The sequence below is a fragment of the Felis catus genome, chromosome A3 (assembly GCF_018350175.1).
Source record: "Felis catus isolate Fca126 chromosome A3, F.catus_Fca126_mat1.0, whole genome shotgun sequence".
Lineage (NCBI taxonomy): Eukaryota > Metazoa > Chordata > Mammalia > Carnivora > Felidae > Felis > Felis catus.
Window position 1 is genome coordinate 42,083,374 of NC_058370.1, and position 23,193 is coordinate 42,106,566.

At 41.3% G+C, this 23,193-nt stretch overlaps 2 protein-coding genes across 3 annotated transcripts; both read left to right on the top strand.

The window, feature by feature from the left end:
- Positions 1-1,043: 1,043 nt before the first annotated feature.
- Positions 1,044-13,038, top strand: SNRPB2 (small nuclear ribonucleoprotein polypeptide B2). Of its 2 annotated transcripts, none has more exons than XM_003983797.5 (7): positions 1,044-1,179; positions 2,691-2,780; positions 3,106-3,278; positions 8,084-8,224; positions 10,665-10,715; positions 12,132-12,220; positions 12,672-13,038. In XM_003983797.5, exons 2-7 carry the CDS (start codon positions 2,717-2,719, stop codon positions 12,829-12,831), a joined length of 678 nt encoding a protein of 225 aa, XP_003983846.1. In that variant the 5' UTR covers positions 1,044-1,179; positions 2,691-2,716; the 3' UTR covers positions 12,832-13,038. The 2 variants fall into 2 exon arrangements, with proteins under 2 accessions (XP_003983846.1, XP_006930031.1); XM_006929969.5 differs by lacking the exon at positions 1,044-1,179 and adding an exon at positions 1,220-1,623.
- A 7,136-nt stretch (positions 13,039-20,174) lies between these two features.
- Positions 20,175-22,763, top strand: OTOR (otoraplin). Its single transcript, XM_003983798.3, has 4 exons — positions 20,175-20,316; positions 20,676-20,815; positions 21,703-21,813; positions 22,698-22,763. Exons 1-4 carry the CDS (start codon positions 20,202-20,204, stop codon positions 22,719-22,721), a joined length of 390 nt encoding a protein of 129 aa, XP_003983847.1. The 5' UTR covers positions 20,175-20,201; the 3' UTR covers positions 22,722-22,763.
- Positions 22,764-23,193: the final 430 nt, after the last annotated feature.

The following is a 23,193-nucleotide window of genomic DNA, read 5'->3' on the forward strand; positions in this document are numbered from 1 at the left end:
CAGGTAAAATTAAATTTCTTTATAACCTGCAGCCCACTGACAAATACTTGAGGCAAATACAGAGTGTAACATTTCTCCAGGACCCCCATATGGTCATAATGTTAATGCCTTACTAGAGGGAGAACAACCTTAGCTTGACAATAGCAAGGCCGCTGGTATCTTAGGAGTCCTCTTTAGCATATAAAAGTCCCTTTGGAGGCCCCCCCTTTTGACTTTACCGCCCCAACTCCATAGTATATAACCTGTCACTTTCCACAACCCCAGTGCAGCTCTTTCTGCCCTTGGGGCCCATGCTTTAATTAAAATCACCTTTTTGCAACAAAGACACCTTCAAGAATTTTTTCTTGGCCATCAGCTCCAAACCCCCACCATTCCCAAACCTCATCAATACTTTACACACGTTTGATGAATAGAAGAATGACCGCATGTACTTCTTTTGGATTCCCATTCAGCTAGGCATCAACAACAACTTGTGTTGTCCCGGAACAATCTAGGCATTTTTGTATGAGAGAAAAGATGGGAAGGGTGGTAAGGAATTGTTTTGTTTTGTTTCAGTTGAGTTTAGGCAGATGATCTTAGGGGTGCTTGCTTGGCTATTACTGGAGAGCAGGAGACATCAATTCCCTCTGCTTTGGAGCCTCAAACTGAGTTGCTTCTGAGAGTCAAGCTCATCAGCGGAATGTTTCAGGAGAGTTCCCTCAAGAGTCTCGGGAATTCGAGAACACTTGGGAGGTTAAAGATGAGGTTAAATCAGAGGCCACCAGAGATCCCAGAAGGGCAAAACCAGGGCACCTTGTCAGTAGTTGGTATGAGGGGCTGTCTGTAAAACTATATAGGATCTGGAAAGATGAAAGGCACCGTTGTGTGGGGTAAAAGTGCACAAAGCAATGGCTGGGTAAGGAATCAATGACTTTCCTTCACTGCACTACCCACTATTACAGTTTAATCCATGAAGTTCCTACAAACTTCTCCCCTTCCCTAGACACCCCTCCGGCTCCCCCGGTGTACGCATGCGCAGAGAGATTCCCAGCTGCAGCCGCAGGAGCCGGCAGGGCATCGATCGACTCCGTGCTCGACTCCTCGACTTGTCGGCACTTGATTGAGGCACGTGGTAACGTAATTTCCGGTAGCGGCTCGGTTTCCGGCTTTCGGTTTTTGCGGGAGCGGCGTAGGCCTCAGGTGAGTTGGAACGTGTTTTCGTTGCCCGTTTGCGACCTCCCCGCTACCGGCCGCCGCTGGGCCCGATGCCCGCTTGTGGGAGCCGGGAGTGGACGGGGCGCAGCGGTGGAGCCGGCGCGCGTTCGCTTCGGCGTTCGCAGAGGGGGCGGGGGGAGTTTGAGACTGACGCGCTGGTCCCGCCAGGACCCCGAGTTTAGGAGCCTTGTGTTCGGTGGGAAGGGTTGGCATCGGGGATCGCGGGGCCGCTAACTGGGGCTATGGTCGAACGTGCCTGTGGCTGAAGAGGCGGGAAGCCGCTTTTGGACTCTCGGTGCCCTTGCTCTAATGCAGACCACCATCAAACCCCACATGAAATGTTGCGAGAGTCTTTCCTCTGAGGGATCTGCTTTAAGTTTGACCGAGCAATTCCTTCTCGTCGTTTTCGCGACGTGAGCCCTTTTTCGGGTAAGGAGTAGGGGGCGGGGGTCGCAAGCCTGACAAGCATGACCTTTCACCTGTTAAGTGCGGTCCCTGCAGTGGGCCTAAAATTTGTGAAATGAAGGAATATGTGGGGGCACCCAAGGAAATAAAGCGAGGTCACAGTTTGCATCTGAAAACAACGTAAAAAGTTAAGTAGCGAGGTGAGTGTGAAAGAGAAGGGCGAGGAGACCCGCGGAATTGCCCGGCCTGATGTTTATTAGCTATCTGACCTTGGGCAAGTCCTTTAACCTGTAATAGCCGTTAATAATAACAGCTACTTGAAGTGTTTACTGCTCGTGCCAGAGCTGTGCTTGAAGTTTATGTGTCGTTGTCTTCTGAGTTTTACTAGGTAAATGCTGTTAAACCAGCCCCGTTTTACCGCTATGGACCGGAGAGATTAAGGAACAGCTGGTGATAGGGTTTGAATTCAGATGTGGTCTGTGCTAGAGTCTGAGCTCTTAACCATCACGCAGTACTGCTCTCTCTGAGCTCCCTAATTTCAATTCAGGCAGAGTTAACCTTAGAGTCAGGACAGCTGGTGATAGTGTATATAAATTAATAAATAGGTACGAAGTGCTTTTGAAGTGCACCCATGAGGTATTGCTTGGCAAACTTTGTTAATGTTGCGTCTTGATTTTTACTGGGCATACATTTGCTAGTTTCTTTTTTATTTTTCTTAAAATCTCAATTCTAAAATAATCTCATTAAAAATTAAAGTTATTTCGTGAGGCAGATGAAAAAACTGTATTGCTTGTCACAAGTGAAAGATAAGTATAAAAATAAATGCATTGGTTGAAATAATCTTAACTGAAATCTGCCTAGGTCCTGGTGCTCCATCAAGTTTTGAGCTGGAGAACTGTTTGTTTGTTTGTTTGTTTGTTTAAAAAGGGCTAGCAAGTGTTGGAGAGGTTTTAAAGACTGCTAACAAACTAATATTTTCTGCACTTGGGATTGAAAGAAAATTGAGATGTTAATAATCCTTATGTCCTCATGCCATACAACAGTGAGTTAACGCTCTCCATTTATAACCGAATTATTTACTATCTCCTTAGGCTGTTTGGACCGTTTAACCCCAAACATGGATATAAGGCCAAATCATACAATTTATATCAACAATATGAATGACAAAATTAAAAAAGAAGGTAAGTGCTTTAAAAAAACATTTATTCACAACCAAAGCGTGTTTAATTACCAGCATCTGAAAACTTGTGCGGCTTCAAAACTTGTCATGTAGTCCTCTTTGTCAGTACCCGCAACAGTGCCTTGTTTCTTTTTGTGTGAGGATTTCAAGGCTTTTTAAAAGCAAAAATAGGTAGGGGCGGAAAATAAGTGGAATATGTTTACTAAAATGTGTAACTTTGTATAAATAAGTGTGTGATGGAGGGTACTCGATACAGTGTCATTTTATGAAGAATTTTGTCATTGTTTCTTTCACAAATAACTTGTTTCCCCTCTAATTTTGCTCAGAATTGAAGAGATCCCTGTATGCCCTGTTTTCTCAGTTTGGCCACGTGGTAGATATTGTAGCTTTAAAGACCATGAAGATGAGGGGTCAAGCCTTTGTTATATTTAAGGAGCTGGGTTCATCCACAAATGCCTTGAGACAGTTACAAGGATTTCCATTTTATGGTAAACCAATGGTAAGGCGATGTTATTATTTTGGGTATAATCACTGTTGATGGTGTGTTAAGTTTATAGACATATGCATGAAACTGGGTGTTTCTTTCTGCCTTAATTATGTGTTAGAGCAAGTTTGGTTTATTTTATTTACACATTTATGTTTATAGAAACACATTAGTAGTAGAGTTTGTAATTCACTTAGTTTATGACAGTTCAGACAGGCAATAACAAAATACAATGAGATATAGAGTGTTTATTTTTTTTAAGTTTACTTTTATTTTGAGAGAGAGAGAGTGGGGGAGGAACAGAGAGAAAGGGAGACAGAATCCCACGCAGGCTTCACACAGTCGGCACAGAGCCCAACGTGGGGCTTAAACTCAGGAACCCACGAACTGTGGGATTATGATCTGAACCGAAATCAAGATTCAGAGGCTTAACTGAGTGAGCCACCCAGGTGCCCCAAGATGTAGAGCGTTTAAAAAAAACAATGGCAGTATTGGCAATATTCTTATCTTGAAAGAACTAGAAGTTAATAGCTCAAAACGTTAAAAAGAAACCTTTGTAAACTTATAAAATAATATAAAACAAAATCATGGTCAAAGGAAATCCAGTTGATGTTTCAGAAAATAGCATAGTGAAATAACTCCTATCAGAAGCTAGACAGTCTAGAAAAGGCAGTGATCTGAGAAAAAATCATTGGTTTAAATTCATAGGTTTTGTTGGTGAATAACAGTGAACAGAAGTGAAATAGTTATGCGTAGAAAGTTTTAAACTAAGGAATGACATACTGAGATTCACGTTTAGCTGCTGGAAGAAGATTGGAGTGTGGGAGGGCTGGGAGGATGTAAGGGAACTCAGGCCGCTGGTGTAAGGGATGGTAGAGGATTGGATTAGAGTAGAGACAGGGTATAAAGCAAGGGTTTCCAAATGTGTGAATGAATACAGAGTACCTTGGGTGTGGATTTCTGAGTGCTTTTTTCTGGGACTGGGATGGGGAGGGGCCTTGGGGAAAGCCAAGGCCCAGAGTTTCAAAGCCCTGGGTCATCATTCTGCCATAAACTGGCTCTGTGCCCGGTGTGTTCATTTTCAGTACCTGTAAGATGTAAGCAGATTGGCTATCCTTTGGGCTAATTCAGAGGTTAGCAAAAACTTCATAAAGGAATAGATCATATTTGAGGCTATAGGTGTATGCACATACAGTTTCTGTTGCATATTCTTGTGTATGTGTGTGGGTGTATTTAACAACCCTTTAAAACCGTTTAAAAAAAAAAAAAAGTCCTTATAGGCCATGGGCTAGATTTGGCCCATAGTCGGTAGTGCAGTTACTGGTCTAATCCCTTTATTTTAGAAATGGAGAATGAGGCACAGAAGTTGCCTACCTAGGTTATATTAATATAACCAGTGGCAGTGCAATCACACCCACTATTGTGATTTTTTTTTTTTTTTTCTTCTAAACTAGGGATCCGAACACTGTCCTAAAGGGTCAGGTAGTAAATATTTTAGGCTTTGTGGGCTGGATGATCTCTCCAGCAACTTTTTTTTTTTTTTTTTTACGTTTATTTTATTTTTTGAGAGCGAGAGAGAGTGCGAGTGTGAGCAGGGGAGGGGCAGAGAGAGAGAGGGAGACACAGAATTTGAAGCAGACTCCAGGCTTCGAGCTGTCAGCGCAGAGCCCAATGCAGGGCTCGAACTTACAGGAGATCATGATTTGAGTCAAAGTCAGACGCTTAACCAGCTGAGCCACCCAGGTGCCCCCAGCAGCTATTTAACTCTGCCTTCATAGCAGGAAAAGCAGCCATAGGTGGTATGCTAGTGAATGAATGTGGTTCTCTTCCAAAACACCTAATTTACAAAAACAGGCGGTGTTGGCTGTGGTCTGTAGTTTGAGGGCCTTTATGTAGCATGTTGTTTAATTCAGGAGTGGGCACTTTTTGTTACTGGAGCCAAGTTTTCCTTTTCTATCAAGTTCCCTTTCTCCCATCACTTCGTATCTGATGGGCATCATCTGTGTGGAAAAGCCCACCTCAGAAAACTGGGATTGTGCCTACGTACCTCCTTTTTGATAAAACGGTATTTCCTGAAACCAGGGTTTTTTTCTTAGTGCGTATGAAGAAATAGCATAATGGAGATCTCACTTGGCAGGAGCGTAAGACTGAGTTTTAGTTTAAGTCTAAAATTACATTAATGTGGAGGAACAATTTCATCCCGTAGAGGATTTTAAGGCTGTTTTGTTGAGATGACAAGTTTGCATGTGCCTATTACTCAGATACAGGAAAGCTAGAAATGGCTGTGTTTGGCACTGGCTTCACTTTGGCAACTAATGATTTTAAATCAATGGAAAAAGTCCAGTAGACTGATAGTGCATTGAAAGTAGTTTATGAGTTCCATTCTCTGCCTTCAGGAAGGTAGCAGATACTGCCAAATCTCCAACATCCTGGAAGAGGGAGAAGAACATTCTTTGCGCTGTCTTGTTTGTGTTTATTTAGGTGGTTTTGGTTACTCTTCTGTTTTAACTCCCAACATACCAGATCAGAAATGAACAAAATTTGCTATAACTTGGAACTCATAACCCTAATTCAAGGATATTTGGTTATTTAATGCCAAAAACAGAAGAACCATCTTCCTAAAGAACCTTTAGCATAAATGTAAAACTTGCCCCTTCTCTAAGCTCTGGGTGTACTGCTTTTATCGCTAATGGGTATTTAGTCTAGACCAGAGTTTTCCAGCATTGGCCCTTTTGAACTGAGTAACTCTTGTCGTGTTGGGCTATCTTGTTGATTGCAGAGTGTTTAACAGCATCCCTGGCCCCTATCTACTACACGCCAGTAGCATGGCGACCCACAGTGTCTCCATTCGGTAGCACCAGCCTTCTCCTGTGGGCAAAATCACCTCTGATTTGAGAATCACTAGTGTAGACCAGGCAGCTAAGAATGGTGGCTGAGGTCAGAGATTTTCACAGGTGACTGTGTCATAAGGATAGACCCAAGATCACCCAAGATCTGTTCAGGTCAGGGAGAAGGTTGAAGAACTAGGGGAGATGAGAGGGAGTCCTTGGGACTAAGTTAGCGTTAGTTTAAGTCTGTTCCTTCTGGTTAGATAATGCCATGCAAAACCACAGTTGTTTGCAGAGATAAGACCACTTAGAAACCCTGTGCTGCAGCAGCCGGGAGCAGCCAGAGAAAGTGCTGAATACTAAGGTGAGGGTAGGCATGCTCTCCTCTTGCTGCCCCAGTATACTCATCTCTAGCTGAGGTAAAGAAAAGACAGACTTGCTTTTGATTTTGACAAATTTCCTCCTTTAAACCCATGATACTTTAGAAGGTCTCTGGTTTCCCTGCGGACTGAGATTAAATTCTTACTCTGTAAGGCAAATTTAGATAGTAATTTGTAGGACTCTTGTGTTTTGATATGGTCAGAGAACTTGTTTCAGCTCATTCAGCTACAGAGAAGAAAGGTTTCCTTGAAGTGGAAGTTGCCGTTTGCAGATAGATGCACCCTAGAAAATAGTTGTAACTCCTAGCGCCAATTTTGGGATGGCTGATTGAATCTAGCTGTGTGGTAATGCTCTAAGCCACGGCCGTGCTACTCGAAGTGTGGGCCCCACCGTCCACTTTGTGCTTCGTACAAGTACAGGATCTCAGGCCTCACTCAGACCTACTGCATCAGAATCTGCAGTCTTACAAGCACTCAAGGTAGTTGGAAAGTACATTAATGTTTACAAAATGCTCTCCTAGACCAGTGTTTTTAAACGCCTGCCTGGGGGCGCCTGGGTGGCGCAGTCGGTTAAGCGTCCGACTTCAGCCAGGTCACGATCTCGCAGTCCGTGAGTTCGAGCCCCGCGTCGGGCTCTGGGCTGATGGCTCAGAGCCTGGAGCCTGTTTCCGATTCTGTGTCTCCCTCTCTCTCTGCCCCTCCCCCGTTCATGCTCTGTCTCTCTCTGTCCCAAAAATAAATAAACGTTGAAAAAAAAAAAAAAAATTTAAACGCCTGCCTGCTGTCTCAGTAGCATGTCCCTGCTGGCTCGGGCATAGTAAGAAGGAGCAGGTGGCCTGGGTGCCTAGTTGCGGTGCCATCCTTTGTTTCTTTTCAAAGCATTTTACAGTTTAAGTTGATGCCGCTATTGGTCATTTTGTTGAAAAACAATAGGTCGGTGCACCTGGGTGACTCAGTAGGTTAAGTGTCCGACTCTTAGCTCAGGTTATGATCGCAACGGTTTCATGGGTTTGAGCCCCACATCGGGCTCTGTGCTGACAGTATGCAGCCTGCTTGGGATTCTCTCTCTCCCTCTCTGCTCCTCCTGTGCTTGCTGTCTTTCTCAAAATGATTAAATAAACTTAAAAAAATGTATAAAAATATTAAAAAATATATAAAAATAGCAGATTGGATTCAAAGGGAAATTCTTCTCAATCTTTAGTACTTAACTTTGAAAATCTCAAATTCCATATGACACATTCTACAGCTAATTGACACAGCTCGACCCTTATATTGAGACTCCCTGCTAAGCAGCAGACAACTTTCCAATGCACTTTTCTGTTTTATGAAATGGAGAGAAGCAGTGGTGCAGACATTGCAAAGTTCTGTTATTCCCATTTGAAAATGTGTGGGTTTTCTTTTGATAAACCTAGTTGAGTCTGACTTTGTCTAAAAATTGTGAATCATAGACCACAATTTATTTTCACTGGGTGTGTGTTAGACAGATTTCCTTAGGGATGTGTTACAAACTAGCATGTAGTGTATTTGTGTAATGAAATTTGAAATATTAATGAGTAGTGTAAACAGCCTTCAGCGTAATTGAAAGTAACCTGTCTCCACATAATTAAAACAGCGAATCCAGTATGCAAAAACAGATTCTGATATAATATCTAAAATGCGTGGCACTTTTGCCGACAAAGAAAAGAAGAAGGAAAAGAAAAAAGCAAAAACAGTGGAACAGACTGCGACAACTGCCAACAAAAAACCTGGCCAGGTAAGACAGACCAAAGCTCCTGGGTCTGCTGATGCTGCAGACTTGATGGAGGGGTCCGTGTTCCACTTACGGGAGGGTCTCCGAGGCGTGTGTGTATGTTTGTGCCTATGTGTGTTTCAAGGTGGACTTTTAAGAAGCTGGAATGGTTGAGTTCTTATAGGATTCCAAGACTTCTGTTTAAGCACCAAATTAAAACATAAACCTGTACATCTGCAGATTTATATGAAACAGTTTTGTTTGAATTTGGCATCCAGTTCCATCGTTCTTCAAAATCTGTTAATATCTATTGGCTTATTTCTCAACTTCTGCCCGTAAATAATACTGTGGATACTATCTTTAATCTTGAGTATGCCACACAAAACTGCTTTCCTTAAACAATTTGGAAATTAGAAATCTAATTTAAAATACCAAATAAAAGTAGTTACTTTTGGATTGAAAGTGATTAGAAATCAGTTTCACGAAGTATAATGGTCGACTTTTGTGTACTTGCTTTAAAAAAAAAATTAAGAGGGGCACCTGAGTGGCTCAGTCAGTTAAGTGTCTGACTCTTGATTTTGGCTCAGTTCATGATGTCACAGTTTGTGGGATGGAATCCACATCAGGCTGTGCACTGACAGTGTGGAGCCTGCTTGGGATTTCTCTCTCCCTCTCTCTGCCCCTACCCTGCTTGCACTTTCTCTTTCAAAATAAAGTAAAAAAAAAATAAAGGAAGACAGGTTCTTGGTTTCTCCATATATATTTCTCAGTAATTTTATATTTACATATTATAAATATGTAATTTTAATGAATTATTTTATAATCTTAAAGGTTAGAGGTTAAATTTTATGATATAGTCCTTAAAATTTAGGACTAGATCTTTCAAAATTAACTGACAAGTTAGTTTTAGTCAGTTAAGGTGGCAGTTCTTAAAATGGAATAAGAAATCTTTTTAAGTTAATGGGTTTAAGTTTTCAAATTTTAACATAAGTGTTCTTAGTTCAGGTGTACAGTATAGTGGTCCAACAATTCTATATGTTAGTGCTCATCATGATAAGTGAGGAGTGTATTCTTAATCCCCTGCCTCTATTTCACCCATCCCCCTCAGCCACCACCCTCTGGCAACCACCAAGTCTGTTGTCCGTAGTTAAGGGTCTGTTTCTTGGTTTGTCTCTTTTTTTTTTTTTTTTTTAACCTTTGTTCATTTGTTTTGTTTCTGCAATTTCACATGGGTAAAATTGTATGGTATTTCTTTTTCTCTGACTTCTTTCACTTAGCATTATACAGTCTAGCTCCATCCCTGTCATTGCAAATGGCAAGATTTCATTTTTTTTATGGCTGAATAATGTTCCATTGTGTGTATATATGTATACATATACATACATATATATATCTGTATATACATATACCACATCTTTTTTTTTTTATGTTTATTTATTTTTGAGAAAGAGAGACAGAGCGTGAGCCAGGAAGGGGCAGAGAGAGAGGGAGACACAGAATCTGAAGCCAGTTCCAGGCTCTGAGCCGTTAGCACAGAGCCTGATGCAGGGCTCGAACCTATGAACCATGAGATCATGACCGGAGCCAAAGTCCAGCGCTTAACCGACCAAGTCACCCAGGCACCCCCCATACACCACATCTTGATCCATTCATCTACTGATGGACACTTGGGCTGCTTCTATAATTTTTGGCTTTTGTAAATAATGCTGCTATAAACATCGACGTGCATCTATCCTTTGGAATTAGTGTTTTTGTATTCTTTGGATAAATATTCAGTAGTGCAATTACTGGATTTAATTTTTTGAGGAACCTCCATAGTTTGGATTCCCACCAACAGTGCACGAGGGTTCCTTTTTTTCCCCATCCTCACCAACACTTGTGGTTTCTTGTGTTTCCGATTTTAGCCATTCTGACAGATATGAAGTGTTATATCATTGTAGTTTTGATTTCGTTTCCCTGGAGATGAGTGATGTTGAACATCTTTTCATTTATCTGTTGGCTTTCTCTATGTCCTTAGAGAAATGTCTGTTCATGTGTTCTGCCCATTTTTTTAGTTGGATTGTTTTTTGGGTGTTGAGTTTTATCAGTTCTTAATATATTTTGAATACTTAACCCTTTATTGGATATGTCATTTGCAAATGTCTTCTCCCATTTAGTAGGTGGTCTTTTAAAAACTAACGTTAATTTTATGCAGTAATTAAAATTATAAACTCTTTTAGAGCGATTGGAAAAATTTTTTAAGTTTATTTTGAGGTAGAGCGTGTGCGAGTGGGGGAGGGCCAGGGGGAGAGAAAGAATCCTAAGCAGGCTCTGCACTGTCCACATGGAACCCCATATGGGGCTCGATCCCACAACCGTGAGATCATGACCTGAGCCTAAATCAAGAGTTAGGACACTTAACTGTCTGAGCCACCCAGGCATACGTGATTGGAAGTTATAACTGTTTTCTCTTTGTTTTGTTTAGGGAACACCAAATGCAGCAAATACCCAAGGAAATTCAACACCAAATCCTCAGGTAATATTTTTCCCATGTGGTGCTTGCTCTTTAAAATAAAATCATAAACCACTACGATAATACACAACTTGCATGTCTCCAGAAACTGAAAATAATTCCTCTACAAGACATTAAATTATATAGCACTTTAATATAGAAACTCACTCCTCAAAACATTTTAGTTATTTTAAGGGGGAGAAAATGAAACCTCACTTTATTCTTTGCTTTCCATAATGATTCAGTGATGGAATCAAAATGACAGATTTTAAACTCTGCGAAGGCTGGGAGCAAGCATTTTTGTTTTCTCCACAGTACGTCTGAAGCCCAGGGCTTTACAGACACACAGCTTGCGGGAATTGGCCAGGTGACAGGCTCCCTTTCCATACTAGTTGCCTGAAACACTAAACCATCTTTTCTAATAGAACAAAGTTGTTTACGATTACCCTTGCTCGCTCTTCTGAGAATAAATACATGTCCCTTTGTATAGATGTTTTAGAAACCTTTTAGCAAATCTCCCTGCTGGAGGCCTCAAAGAGAAAGCTTCAATTATATACTAATGGTTTTCTCTTTGGTTCCTTGGATGCTCAGGTCTGACAAGATCCTTAAATCCAGAGAATTCCTTGCATCTCTGAGCTTTCCTTCTCTGACTTTAAGTTGTGTACATCTTCCTATATTATCTACTTCTCTTCTTTGAAGTCTTTCGGCAATTATAGTACAGTTTACAAATGCCAGTACTTCATTCTCTAAGCCTTAAGTTGTTCTTTACTCATCATGTCTTCTCTAAATGAAAGTAGTCTGAAGACAAATAGGCTCTCAGGTACAGGATGATCCTGTCTCTAGGTCCTCATAACCCCAGGTCGGGGTGCCAGAGAATTAGTTTAATATCTAACAATGGTGTTTGTTTCTACTTACTTGGATGGAAGTAGATGCTCTGTAGGTCTCATTTACTCGCAGAAAACATTGTCACCCAGTCGTGGCCCTAAGCGGTAGTTCCAGAGTTTCTTAAACGCTGGGAGGTTGTAAATAATGCAGAAGATTGAGTATCTGAGTGTTGTTCCTCGGGTAAGCAGCTGAAGATGGGGGGCATTGCTGCCTTTCTAGTTAGGGTCTTTCAACTATGTAATCCAGATGGCAGAGTCCTCCCGTTACAACTGAAACATTGTTTTCAGTACTATTAAATTCTTAAAACGTAATGAGATTTGCAGTCATCCAAATTTGCATAAAGTGACTTGAACGCCTCCTTAGTTGCTGTTAGGTTTATGTTTATTTGCATGGTGTCCTTGTTTTTCAGCTTTAGTGTTTGATGTAGTGCTACGATTTCGTGTTCCTTAATAAACTGGAACGTAGCTCTCTGAAGTTTAGATTTTAATGTGAGAGCTAAATGGCGTACTATGCTTTTCATACTGAAAGCTAACTTTGCTTTTTTCTTTATAATAGGTCCCTGATTACCCTCCAAACTATATTTTATTCCTTAATAATTTACCGGAAGAAACGAATGAGATGATGTTATCCATGCTGTTTAATCAGTAAGTCTCTTCGCAAACCAATGTGTGTTCTGAAATCCTCCCAACAGGATGTGGAGCGCTTCCGTGGGTTGAATCCATTTATGTATCACACAGCAGTACTTCCAGGGTCACAGATTTGGTTGGGGATTAATCCTGAATTGAAGTCCGTCTGCAGAGTGAGCATATGTAAAGCTGAAGTACCTCTGATGTTTGAATTACTAATTCTAATTGATGAGTAAAACAGGAAACCAAGCCTTGATACAATGACAAGAATAGAATTAGCTTATGTTATACCGACCCTTCTTTCACCGTATTCCTAATTATATTTTAGACTCTTTCAACCTACTCAGGATTCTGGTAGGTCATGTTACGTTTCCTAGACCAGTATTAGGAAGTTGCTTAGCAAATTTAAACACAGAACAGACATTTATGTATTTGATAGCATTTATGTAAATTGTTTCTCCTTTTACAGATTTCCTGGTTTCAAGGAAGTACGTTTGGTACCTGGAAGGCATGACATTGCCTTTGTTGAATTTGAAAATGATGGACAGGCTGGAGCCGCCAGGGATGCTTTACAGGGATTTAAAATCACACCTTCCCATGCCATGAAGATCACCTATGCCAAGAAATAACATGGGATAGTTGTCTTTAAGGGACTTGGTGTTATTTATAGTGTTTGTTTTGATAACATTTGGTCAACCCATTTTAATAGTTGGGGGTGAGGGGGAGTGAAAGTGAAATTTTGCTGAATGATTTAAATAGCTGGTCTTTGTTTAGCCTGGTGAACTATGAAATATGAAGGCCTTAATTTTGTACAATAAACTATTATTTGTACTCTATACATAACGTTTCATTCATTTCACTGTCCTGTCAGCAAATGCCTACACTAGTTTAGAACACATCTTATGGTGTATAAACCTGTCATAGGATGCTTTCGTAGTATTTTGGGGCAGCTAATGGCAGGGAAATATGGAATCATTTTAATAAAAGTAAAGGAGAATTAGATCAAGCCCTTGAATGAGATTTTCTGTAGTTTCCATCCTGCTGGAGTTTTTGTTAGTTTATTGGTTTTTTTTAATTGAGTTGCATTAATGGTAAAAATAGAGGTGCCTGGGTGGCTCAGTTAGATAAGCATCTGACTCTTGATCTCGGCTCAGGTCACAATCTCATCATTCATGAGCTCGAGCCCTGTGTCAGGCTCTGCGACTGACAGCACAGAACTTGCTTGGGATTCTCTCTCGGTCTCAATAGACTTTAAAAAAAAATTTTTGTCCTGGGTGTTAGAAGAAAACGAGACCTAGGCAGGATCTAAATTTGAAGTTTGTGCTCTTCAAATAAATGAGCATTGGTTTTTTTTGTTTGTTTTTTTTTGTTTTTGCAGTCAGTAGGCATTTCACAAAGCTTTTCATTCAGCATTTAATTGAATAAAGGTCGGGGCGCCTGGGTGGCGCAGTCGGTTAAGCGGCCGACTTCAGCCAGGTCATGATCTCGTGCTCGGTGAGTTCGAGCCCTGCGTCAGGCTCTGGGCTGACGGCTCAGAGCCTGGAGCCTGTTTCCGATTCTGTGTCTCCCTCTCTCTCTGCCCCTCCCCTGTTCATGCTCTGTCTCTCTCTGTCCCAAAAATAAATAAACGTTGAAAAAAAAAAAATTTTAATTGAATAAAGGTCATTTCGGAGTAACTGTACTTATGTTTTCCAGCAAGAGAGAGGGAAAGGGAATGCTGTCTTCGAACTTCTCATTTTATGTTCTCATCCTCTTGATGTGGAATTGTTCTGAAGGAATACCTGCTTGGCTAATAATCTAACCTCTTCATTGAAAGACCTCCAAGGGAAAGAAGTTGCAATCTATAATATTTTTTAAGACACGTGGGCTGACTTGTAAAGGTTGCCAGTTCTAATCTTGATACCTCGTAATTCTCAAACACCAGTTTTTAATTCTTTAATAGCAAAGGTCATTTTCTTTAGCTTTTGATTCATACCTAGGGTTATGATTCAGTCCCCTGCTAGTAGAACCATGGGCATCTTTAAAAGTGAACAATTTTTTGCACATATAGCACACATTAAAGTGACACTTGATTTTTTTTGTGTGTGTTTCTCACTATTTCCCTGAACAAAAGTTAGAATTTGTATACTTACGGGAAGTCTGCTTTTAGACATGTAGGTTTTTATCCCATCACTCTTGTGTGTACATAAGGAGGAAAAAGGAAAATCGTTTTTATTCTTAAAGCGGCTACATTTAGAATCTGACTCTTATTTGAATAACTTTAACTTAGTTGTCAAGTTCATGTACCTTTATAAAATGTACGAACAATGAATTGCTAGATAAGACCATACTTCTGGTTGTTAGAGCAATGCCAATTGCTACTAATTTCTAACTCCTTATTCTCTGTGACTGTCCTTATCTTGTCTCAGAAAAGGTTTCACAGATGGCCCCTGCTTTGAGTGTCTGTATGAGAGAAAGTAGAAAGGTCAAGGTGGCTGGAGTGAGGTGAGAGTAAGGGGAATATGTAGGACTTTTTAAGGACTCGCTTAAGCTATGAAATGGGGAACTCAGATTTTTTTTAATTGAGTTATTTACAGACACTAAAATTCACCCATTTCTAATGAGTTTTGAGGAGTGGCCCAGTTTGACGAGTTTTGACAATTGTATACAGTTGTGTGATAAGATACAGAGGATTCCGTCACCCCTCGTAAACAAAGGCTCCCTTTGCAGTCGATCTATTCCCCAGCCCCCAGCCCCATCCCTGACCATAGGCAACCACTGATCTGCTTTGTGTCACTATAATTGTGCCCTGTCTACAATGCTTTTGAAGTTCATCTCCATTGCGCGCATCAGCAGTTCTACCAATGGATGGGCTTTGGGTTCTTTTTAATTTGGGGCTGCTAGAAATAAAAGCTTATGAACATTTACATGCAAGTCTGTGTGGACACGTTCTGTCAGAAGATTTTGAGTGCAGGAGTGACATCTGATTACTTTCAAAAGCTTTTTATTTTGATATAATTTCCAATTCATATAAAAATTGCAGAAATAGTACACGGCTCCCATAAACGTACCTGAACCATTTAGGAGTGTGCTACCTTGACTCCTTGTTACCCCTTAACACTTCTGTGTATTTCATAAGTACAAGACCACCCCGCTACATAACTACTGTATGACCAGCAAGATCAGGAAATCCAGTATCCCATCTGATCCACATTTTCCTGATGTCCCCAAAATGACCCAAGATTCCAACCAGGATCATGTGATATGTAATTGTGTCTCTTCAGTCTCTTGTCTGTTCCTCAGCCTGTGTGTAATCTTTCATGATCTTAATTGTATGTAGAGACTAATTTCAGCTGTATCTATACAATATTAGCTATAGCTATGTACAATATTAGCTATACAATATATCTATACAATATTAAAAATGAATTTACAGTAGTACCTCTATTTGCAGTCCAGCAACTCCAAGTTTATTCTGGGCTTCCTCCTCTCCTTATTTGTACCTCTTTCTCTGCTCCCATTAACCTCCATGCATTTACTTATTTGCTTAAATCTCCCCGAATGTAGCCAAACTCTGGTAAGCAAGACTTCAAGAGGGAAGAAGGGGAAGAAAAAAGGAGCCAACTATACTTTGAAGCTGATTTGATCAAGCTGGGATCTTCTGCCCTTCCTTCCCTTGCCATCTGTGGGAGTTGCCAGGAGTTTGGGAGGAAGTAGATGTTGTGCCCGGCTAATGTGGGTCTAAACTTCAAGGTTAATTTTCAACTTTGCATATCCGAATCATCCAGGAAACATTTCCAAATGCTGATGCCTAATCTACACCCCATATCAATTAAATCCCAATCTCTGTGCATGAAACCCAGTCATCAATATTGTTTAAGGGCCCTGAGTGATTCCAACGTGAGCTAAGAACGAACAAAGCAGATTTCTACCTTTATGAAGTAGGTTGTAATGATTAAATCATTAGTTCAAATTGTATTTTTCAAAAGCAGCATATTGATAAGTAGAAGATGGGGTAAAAACTGGAAAGTGTTGTAAGATGCTCATGTTTTTTAACTTTAAAGCTTAAAGTATTTTCTGTGTGGTTATTTAGCAAATATTTTATCCCTTGGAAATATTGTAGCCAGCAAATATCTGATGAGGAATGTGAAGCCCTGGCTTAAAATTTGTGCTGTAATTGATTTGCCCTTGAGCAGTACTTCTCAAACTTTCATGTTTCTCCAAATCACTTGCGAGGCGTGTTAAGCTGTACATTGATCTGGCAGGACCGGAGTGGGGTCTGAGGGGCTTTGTAACACAATGCTGAAGGTGCCAGTCTGGGAACCATGCTTTGGTGGCAAAACCCCAGAGTCTCTGTCCTAATTTACTCAGTGAGTCTTAATTTTTGGGTGCTATGAATGAGGAGATCGTGACCTGAGCTGAGATCAAGAGTCAGATGCTTATCTAACTGAGCCACACAGGCACCCCTATTTTTGCCATTAATGCAACTCAATTAAAAAACCAATAAACAAAAACTCCAGCAGGATGGAAACTACAGAAAATCTCATTCAAGGGCTTGATCTAATTCTCCTTTACTTTTATTAAAATAATTCAATGTTTCTCTGCCATTAGGGGCTCCAAAATACTACAAAAGCATCCTATGAACCTCTTTTGGTTTTTTTATTTATTTATTTTGAGAGAGAGACAGAGACAGTGTGAGTGGGGGAGGAGCAGAGAGAGGGAGAGAGAGAGAGAATCCCAGACAGGTTCCACACTGTCAGCGCAGAGCCCGACACGGGGCTCAAACCCACGAAACAGTGAGATCATGACCTGAGTGGAAACCAAGAGTCAGACGGTTAACTGACTGAGACACCCAGGTGTCCCGAACCTCTTTTGAAATGTAATAAAACCGAAGGGCTTTCCCCAGGAAAAACAAAAATAAAAGCATACAATTTCAGGAGGGTCATGCATTCATTCAATGAATACCTATTTTTGAGTACCGAGGATTTTTCTGGGTGCTAATGATGGAGGAATGGGCAAGATAGACAAGGTCCCCACTTCCTGGAACTTTCACTGTGGTATCTGGGGAACAAGTGCCATCACCTGAATAGACAAGGCATGTCAGGTAGTGGTAAGTGATGAGAACGTACCACAGTCGCATGATGGACTGATTGGGTTGGAGAATGGCAAGAATGGCTTTGTGAAACTGGTCTCTGTGAGGAGACATATTGTCCAGAGACCCGAGTGCCCATATGTGGAGGGAAAGCTTCTCCGGCCATAAGCTCAGCAGGGTCTGAAGTAGACACGAGCTTTGCACTTTCAAAAGACAGAGCAGCTGGTGTGGCCGGAACAGAGCAAGCAAGGGAGAGAGTGACAGGGAGTGACTTCAGGGGGGCAGAGGGCCCAGATCATCCAGGGCCTTGTAGGTCACAGCAAAGAGGCAGCTTCCACCCTATCCACCACCCAAGCCTAGTTTTAGACCTTGAAGCAGCCAGAGCCTCCATTTTAAGAACTCCAGGTTGAGAACTAATTTAGTAACTAAAGCAGGAGAATGTCATCTGGGGATTAAATGCTCGGAGAATACATCTGAAAATCGAAAGAAAGTAAGCACGCTCAGGACAGATCACGTCTCCGGACCCTGGGTATCTGTGCGCCTTGGCGTGCCTCCAGGTACAACTGACCGCTGAGTTATTGTAAGTTTAACTTCCCATGCGCAAGCAAAACTGCGATTTCCATCCCATCTCTGCCCACTACAGAATGCTAGGACATCTCAGGCCTACCCAGTATGCACTCAGCAGGCTTGACATCTCTTTTCTTTACTTCTCTCACCTTCGAATAGCCACTAATGGCTTTGTGTTAGCATCAGCCTTGGTTTGCTAAGTTGTTGTGATGGCTTAGTTTTGGCTTTATTCAACGTTTCCCTCCGCTTTGCAGCGGCTTGTTCACGGTGTGGCAATCTGAGTTTGCGCAGCCCCCATTTCTGTTAAGTGCCTCTTAAACGGCAATTGTCTTTTAACTCTCCTGTTGAGGGCTGGCTTGAGACTGTAACGGTCTGGAAAACAGCTGCCCGATCGGGATTAAGAAGATTCAATCAATGCTTTAGTTTTCCCAGAGACCCTCTTAGGCCCCTAGATTATAGGAAGGAAAAGTGCCCTGGCAGTTTGCTTTCAGAAATGATTTCTAACTCATCCTTTCCTCGAAGTAAAACAGGAAATGAGGAATGTAACATCTCCATTCTAATGTGACAGTGGATGAATGGAGACAGCTCTGGACACAGTCCTGCTGGGGAAGCTTTAGATGGGGTGGTTAAGACAGGTGACTCTGGCCTCTGCTGGGCCGCGGTTGCTTCATCTACGATGAAGACGCTGAATTAAACAAGCTTCCAAATCTGGGCCAGCTGTAGGAAAGATCGCCCCCTGATAATAACACACACACATGCATACACACCCACCCCCGAAGAAAACCCTTTTATTATGAGTATTTTTGCTTTACCAGTTTATCCCCAGTTTTGTACAAAACTATTTTGTAAGTTGAATGCTTGTCCCTCACCTTTGGAGGGAGGGAGGAGGAGGTTCTGCTCTGATATCTCATCATCAGCCAAGTTGGACAGGGCATCCTGACAGGGACCTCTGTTCTAGAAACAATGAAGGTGGGATGCACCTTATGAAAGAGATACCAGCCCCAAACACTATAAAAAGCAGTTACCTAAAATCTGTCTCTCCTAAGAGAAAGTAAATCCTTGGGGCCAGGGCCTTTTTTATTCACTGCTATATCTCTAGTGCCTAGGGACAGTGCCTGGCACACAGTAGGTGTTCAGGAAATAGTTGTTGAGTAGATGGAGCTGTGTATTGGCACTTCAACTCTGGCGATTTCTAGTAGTGCCCCTCTCTCCATGGGAAAGATTCCCGGAAGCAGGAAGAAGGGCCATAACAGAAACCTCTTGCTTTCTCCTTTCTCTATCCATGAGCATTTTGAGACGGAATTTCAGAGATCTCAGAGAGGAAAAAAGAGACTGTTCCTTTCTTTCCATCCCGCCTATCCCTTCCTTTCCCCAATCGTAGGGTCTAGATGTGATAACAGCTCATGTGTTACACACCATGTCTGCCCCAGGACAGATGTGACTTCTGAGAATCCTGTCATAAGTGATTTGTAAACTTAAGCATCCTCAGTTTATCTATTATATGAATCCAGGTGCTTATTTTTAATTTTTTTTAGTGTTTATTTATTTTCGAGAGAGAGAGAAACAGAGTGTAAGCAGGGGGAGGGGCAGAGAGAGAGGGGGAGACCCAGAATCTGAAGCAGGCTCCGAGCTGTCAGCACAGAGCCTGACGCGGGGCTCAAACTCACAAAACCACGAGATCATGACCTAAGCCAAAGACAGACGCTTAACCTACTGAGCCACCCAGGTGCCCCATAAAGGTGTTTATTAATTGGATTTGTTCCAATGAAAATATGTGTACTAAGGATATAGATCTCACATTTTCAGCAGATTTCCTAGAGTCAGTACATCTTTGCTTATAAGTTGAGAGAATATGAGACTTGAGCTAAAAAAATTGTTTTATTTATTTTATTTTTTTTTTTTTTTTTACACTGTGACAAAGTAGGATTTATTCCTGGGATGCAAGGATACTTCAACATACATAATCAATAAATATGATATATTAATTATAGAATGAAAAATAAAATTGCATGATCACCACAATAGTAAAAAAAATGTTTTAAACAATTTAAAATTCTCATAGTTCTTTGCACAATGCCTTGCTGATGTGATATGCCACAGCTAAAGCAATGGTGGACCATTTTTGGATATCATTTGTGTATAAAAAAGGACACAGCTTTTGAGTCTCTTTGGAAAACCAGATGCAAAATAGCTCCTGGAGCCCAGGAGATGTTATGAAAGCAGAGGAAGGAACGGTGGGCACCTTCCCATTGGCCGGGGGGACTTGCCCAGATGTCTGGCTTCCACATAAAAGACAGGAACCACTGCAGTCAGTTTCCACTTCTAGTTAAAGAACGATAGCAAAAACAGCAAAAAGGGAAGATGGCAAGACTCTTATTACTTTCTCTCCCCGGTCTTGTGGCCATATGTGCCGTGCATGGAATATTTATGGACAGACTTGCTTCCAAGAAGCTGTGTGCAGATGACGAGTGTGTGTGTAAGGACTTTTCTTATGCCTTTCATTATCTTTCCATTATATAATTGAAAAAAAAAATCCACTAACAGCGTGAAATCTAATAGGGCTCTTAGTGAATCTTCTCTGACGTGTGTGTTAACATTGTTTCTCCTGGTCTGTACCTTTGGTGAATTTACTTGGTTAAGATTCTGTTGGATATAGCTTTAATACCTTGGATAGATTACTCTTCTTGAACTAAACAGGAGCTGTGAGCCGGGAGTTATTAATCACTCTGATTTCCAAGTTTTCTGATAAGCTTGGCCTTTTTACTGTTATAAATTCCAGGAGACGAAAATGTAGTCATTGCAATGTTTTTGTTCTTGTTTTTGTTTTTCTTCCAGATACTATTTCTCTGGCCAGAGCTCAAGAAGATTTCAATGCCCCCGACTGTAGGTTCATTAATGTTAAAAAAGGGCAGCAGATTTATGTTTACTCAAAGCTGGTAAAAGAAAATGGAGCTGGAGAATTTTGGGCTGGCAGTGTAAGAGGAGATTCTTACAAATACACATACATCTTGACATACGGTGCTCTTAACTTTTTCTCTGGGACTTACCTTCAATGCATTGTAATGTTTAAAACTAGCTCCTTAGAACAATGGAGAGATGGCAGACAAGTGCACAAATTCACAGATATTTGCTTTTATCGCATGTCGAAGAAACAAAGACAATTCCGTAACAAAGCCAAATGTAGGCGTATGTGATGTTTTGGCAAGGACCAGCTAACCGCACAGGGGCTTGAATGCCTCAAAGGGTTTGAAACTTACTCAAAAATGTTTGAGCGGATTTGCCAAGTAAAACGCATGCGTGTTGGCAGTCAGTCTCGGCTTCAATATTTTAAAGGAAGCTTTCACACCCGCTTCAATCCCAGAGAATCTGCTTTCTTGGGCGCAAATATGCAGGGGTGGGCCCCAGGGAGGGACGAAGCAGGACTGATTTCCTGTTCCTCCTCTGCAGCCTCACAGATAGATTCTCAAGTAATGAAGGATTAATTCTTAAATTCACTCAAGGATCTGTGCATTTGAATTTTTAACAACTGAGAAGTGACAGTCCTTTAGAGTCAAAATGCCTATTCACTTTTTACGAAATTTATTGACTTTGTTTACAGGCAGCTCACAAGATTGCATAAAGTAAAGGAATGCTAAGTGAGCCTGGTAAGACCAGGCCACAGAAAAACAGATACATGCTTTCCGTGGGTTGACTTAGTTGCTGTGAGTGAACTTCAGATTTGGGTCCCAGTCCCCCACCCCCACCCCCACCCCCAACCCAGAGGGGGAAGCGAGGCACTTAGTAACAAATGTGATGCCAGTGGGTTTTCTAGAAGTGTGCTCATATCCGCCCTCCCCTAACTGTTACTCTTCTGGACACTCAGGTTTATGGAGATGGCCAGGAGGATGAGATGGGAACCGTGGGGTATTTCCCCAGCAGCTTGGTAGAGGAGCAACATGTGTACCAAGAAGCTACCAAGGAAGTCCCCACCACGGTAAGTGTCTCAGGGCTCAGGGCAGGCCAGAGAAAGACTCAGATCTTGGGGTAATGCAGGCAGGTGTTAAAAATGCATCATGTCACTTACAAGATGCATGGAGCAAATGCCCCTACTTGCAATGAGGGCTTCCTTGAAACAGGGAGGTTTGGGAGCGCATTCACACCTACTCTCACTATTGAAAGAGTAGTGAACTTTCCCCACACACCCCCCACCCCCCTTTTGTTTTTAGATACAAGTTATCCTAGAAAGGAGGCCATGTCACAAAGAAAATAAAATAGTTATGAACGCACTCTTAACTGATGGTTACATTTATCTACTAAAACAGTTGGGCTAGGAAAAAATTAGCGCCTGTATTTAATCAAATCGAAACATTCTGGAAAAAGAAATCTTTGGATGATTTATTTCTGTGGTAAATAGATTCTACTTATGTTTGAAAAAGAAATTATACTCTTTCCAATGCCCGGGGGTCTTGCAAACCCCAGAACAGAAATAAAAGATCCCCTTTGAGCTACTTTGCAGGGTGGTTGTTTTGAAGAGATTCTCCTGGAGCTAATTGCTGCATGAAATAACTTCAAAACATTGCCCAACCCACACACCGGGCTCACCTGTCATTGCTTCTAAGCATTGAACTTGAATGTGTCAACTAACCACAAATTTGAAGTGTGTTTGAGAACCTTCATTTTAAGAAGTTTTTGACTCAAAGTGATAATTATGTTATACTCTTTGGGGTTCATCCTTACTTTAAATCCAAATTTCCCTTTGATTACCTGTGATTTTTAAATAAACGATATCTGTTTTCTGGGCCTGTCTGCTCAGTTCAATCTTTGCTTTGTTTGTTTGTTTGTTTGTTTGTTGTTTTGTTTTGCTTTTTTCCCCCCCAGGATATTGACTTCTTCTGTGAGTGAGCAAGTAGACAAACCTGCAAATAGAAAGGAAACATCAAGAAATAAAGAAAAAGAAGTGAAATAACAACAACAACAACAAAAATACATATCCCTAATTCCTAACTTTGGTGTCGAGGCTTTGTTACCTTACAGGAGGGCTGGGCCCTCGGGGCCTGCGGTCGGAGATGAAGGAGGGGTTTCCACTCAGTTTTCTGCGGCAGGGCGATGTTTGGCTCAAGTGGGAGAACTGAAAGCAGAGATTATTTTTCAGCCTAGAGAATCTTCTTTTATGCAGGGATGCATATAGAAGATGGTTTGTTTGTATTATTTCCAAATGGTAATTCTTGCCAGCTCTTTGGCTCCTTATATAAACTTGGTAGGTCATAAGTCTTCCTTTGGACATGCTGTTTTCTAATTATTTGTCTCTCTGGCCATTTGCAGTGTTATATCCAACGGGGCTATATCATCAAGGAGTATTCTTGTTGATTGTTGT

Bases quoted from the DNA above. Each gene is read 5' to 3' on its own strand.
- SNRPB2 (XM_003983797.5), top strand. From the start codon at position 2,717: ATGGATATAAGGCCAAATCATACAATTTATATCAACAATATGAATGAC. The intron at 2,781-3,105 runs GTAAGTGCTTTA...AATTTTGCTCAG, and splicing joins TGACAAAATTAAAAAAGAAG to AATTGAAGAGATCCCTGTAT. The intron at 3,279-8,083 runs GTAAGGCGATGT...TAATTAAAACAG, and splicing joins CATTTTATGGTAAACCAATG to CGAATCCAGTATGCAAAAAC.
- OTOR (XM_003983798.3), top strand. From the start codon at position 20,202: ATGGCAAGACTCTTATTACTTTCTCTCCCCGGTCTTGTGGCCATATGT. The intron at 20,317-20,675 runs GTAAGGACTTTT...TTTTTCTTCCAG, and splicing joins TGCAGATGACGAGTGTGTGT to ATACTATTTCTCTGGCCAGA. The intron at 21,814-22,697 runs GTAAGTGTCTCA...TTTCCCCCCCAG, and splicing joins CCAAGGAAGTCCCCACCACG to GATATTGACTTCTTCTGTGA.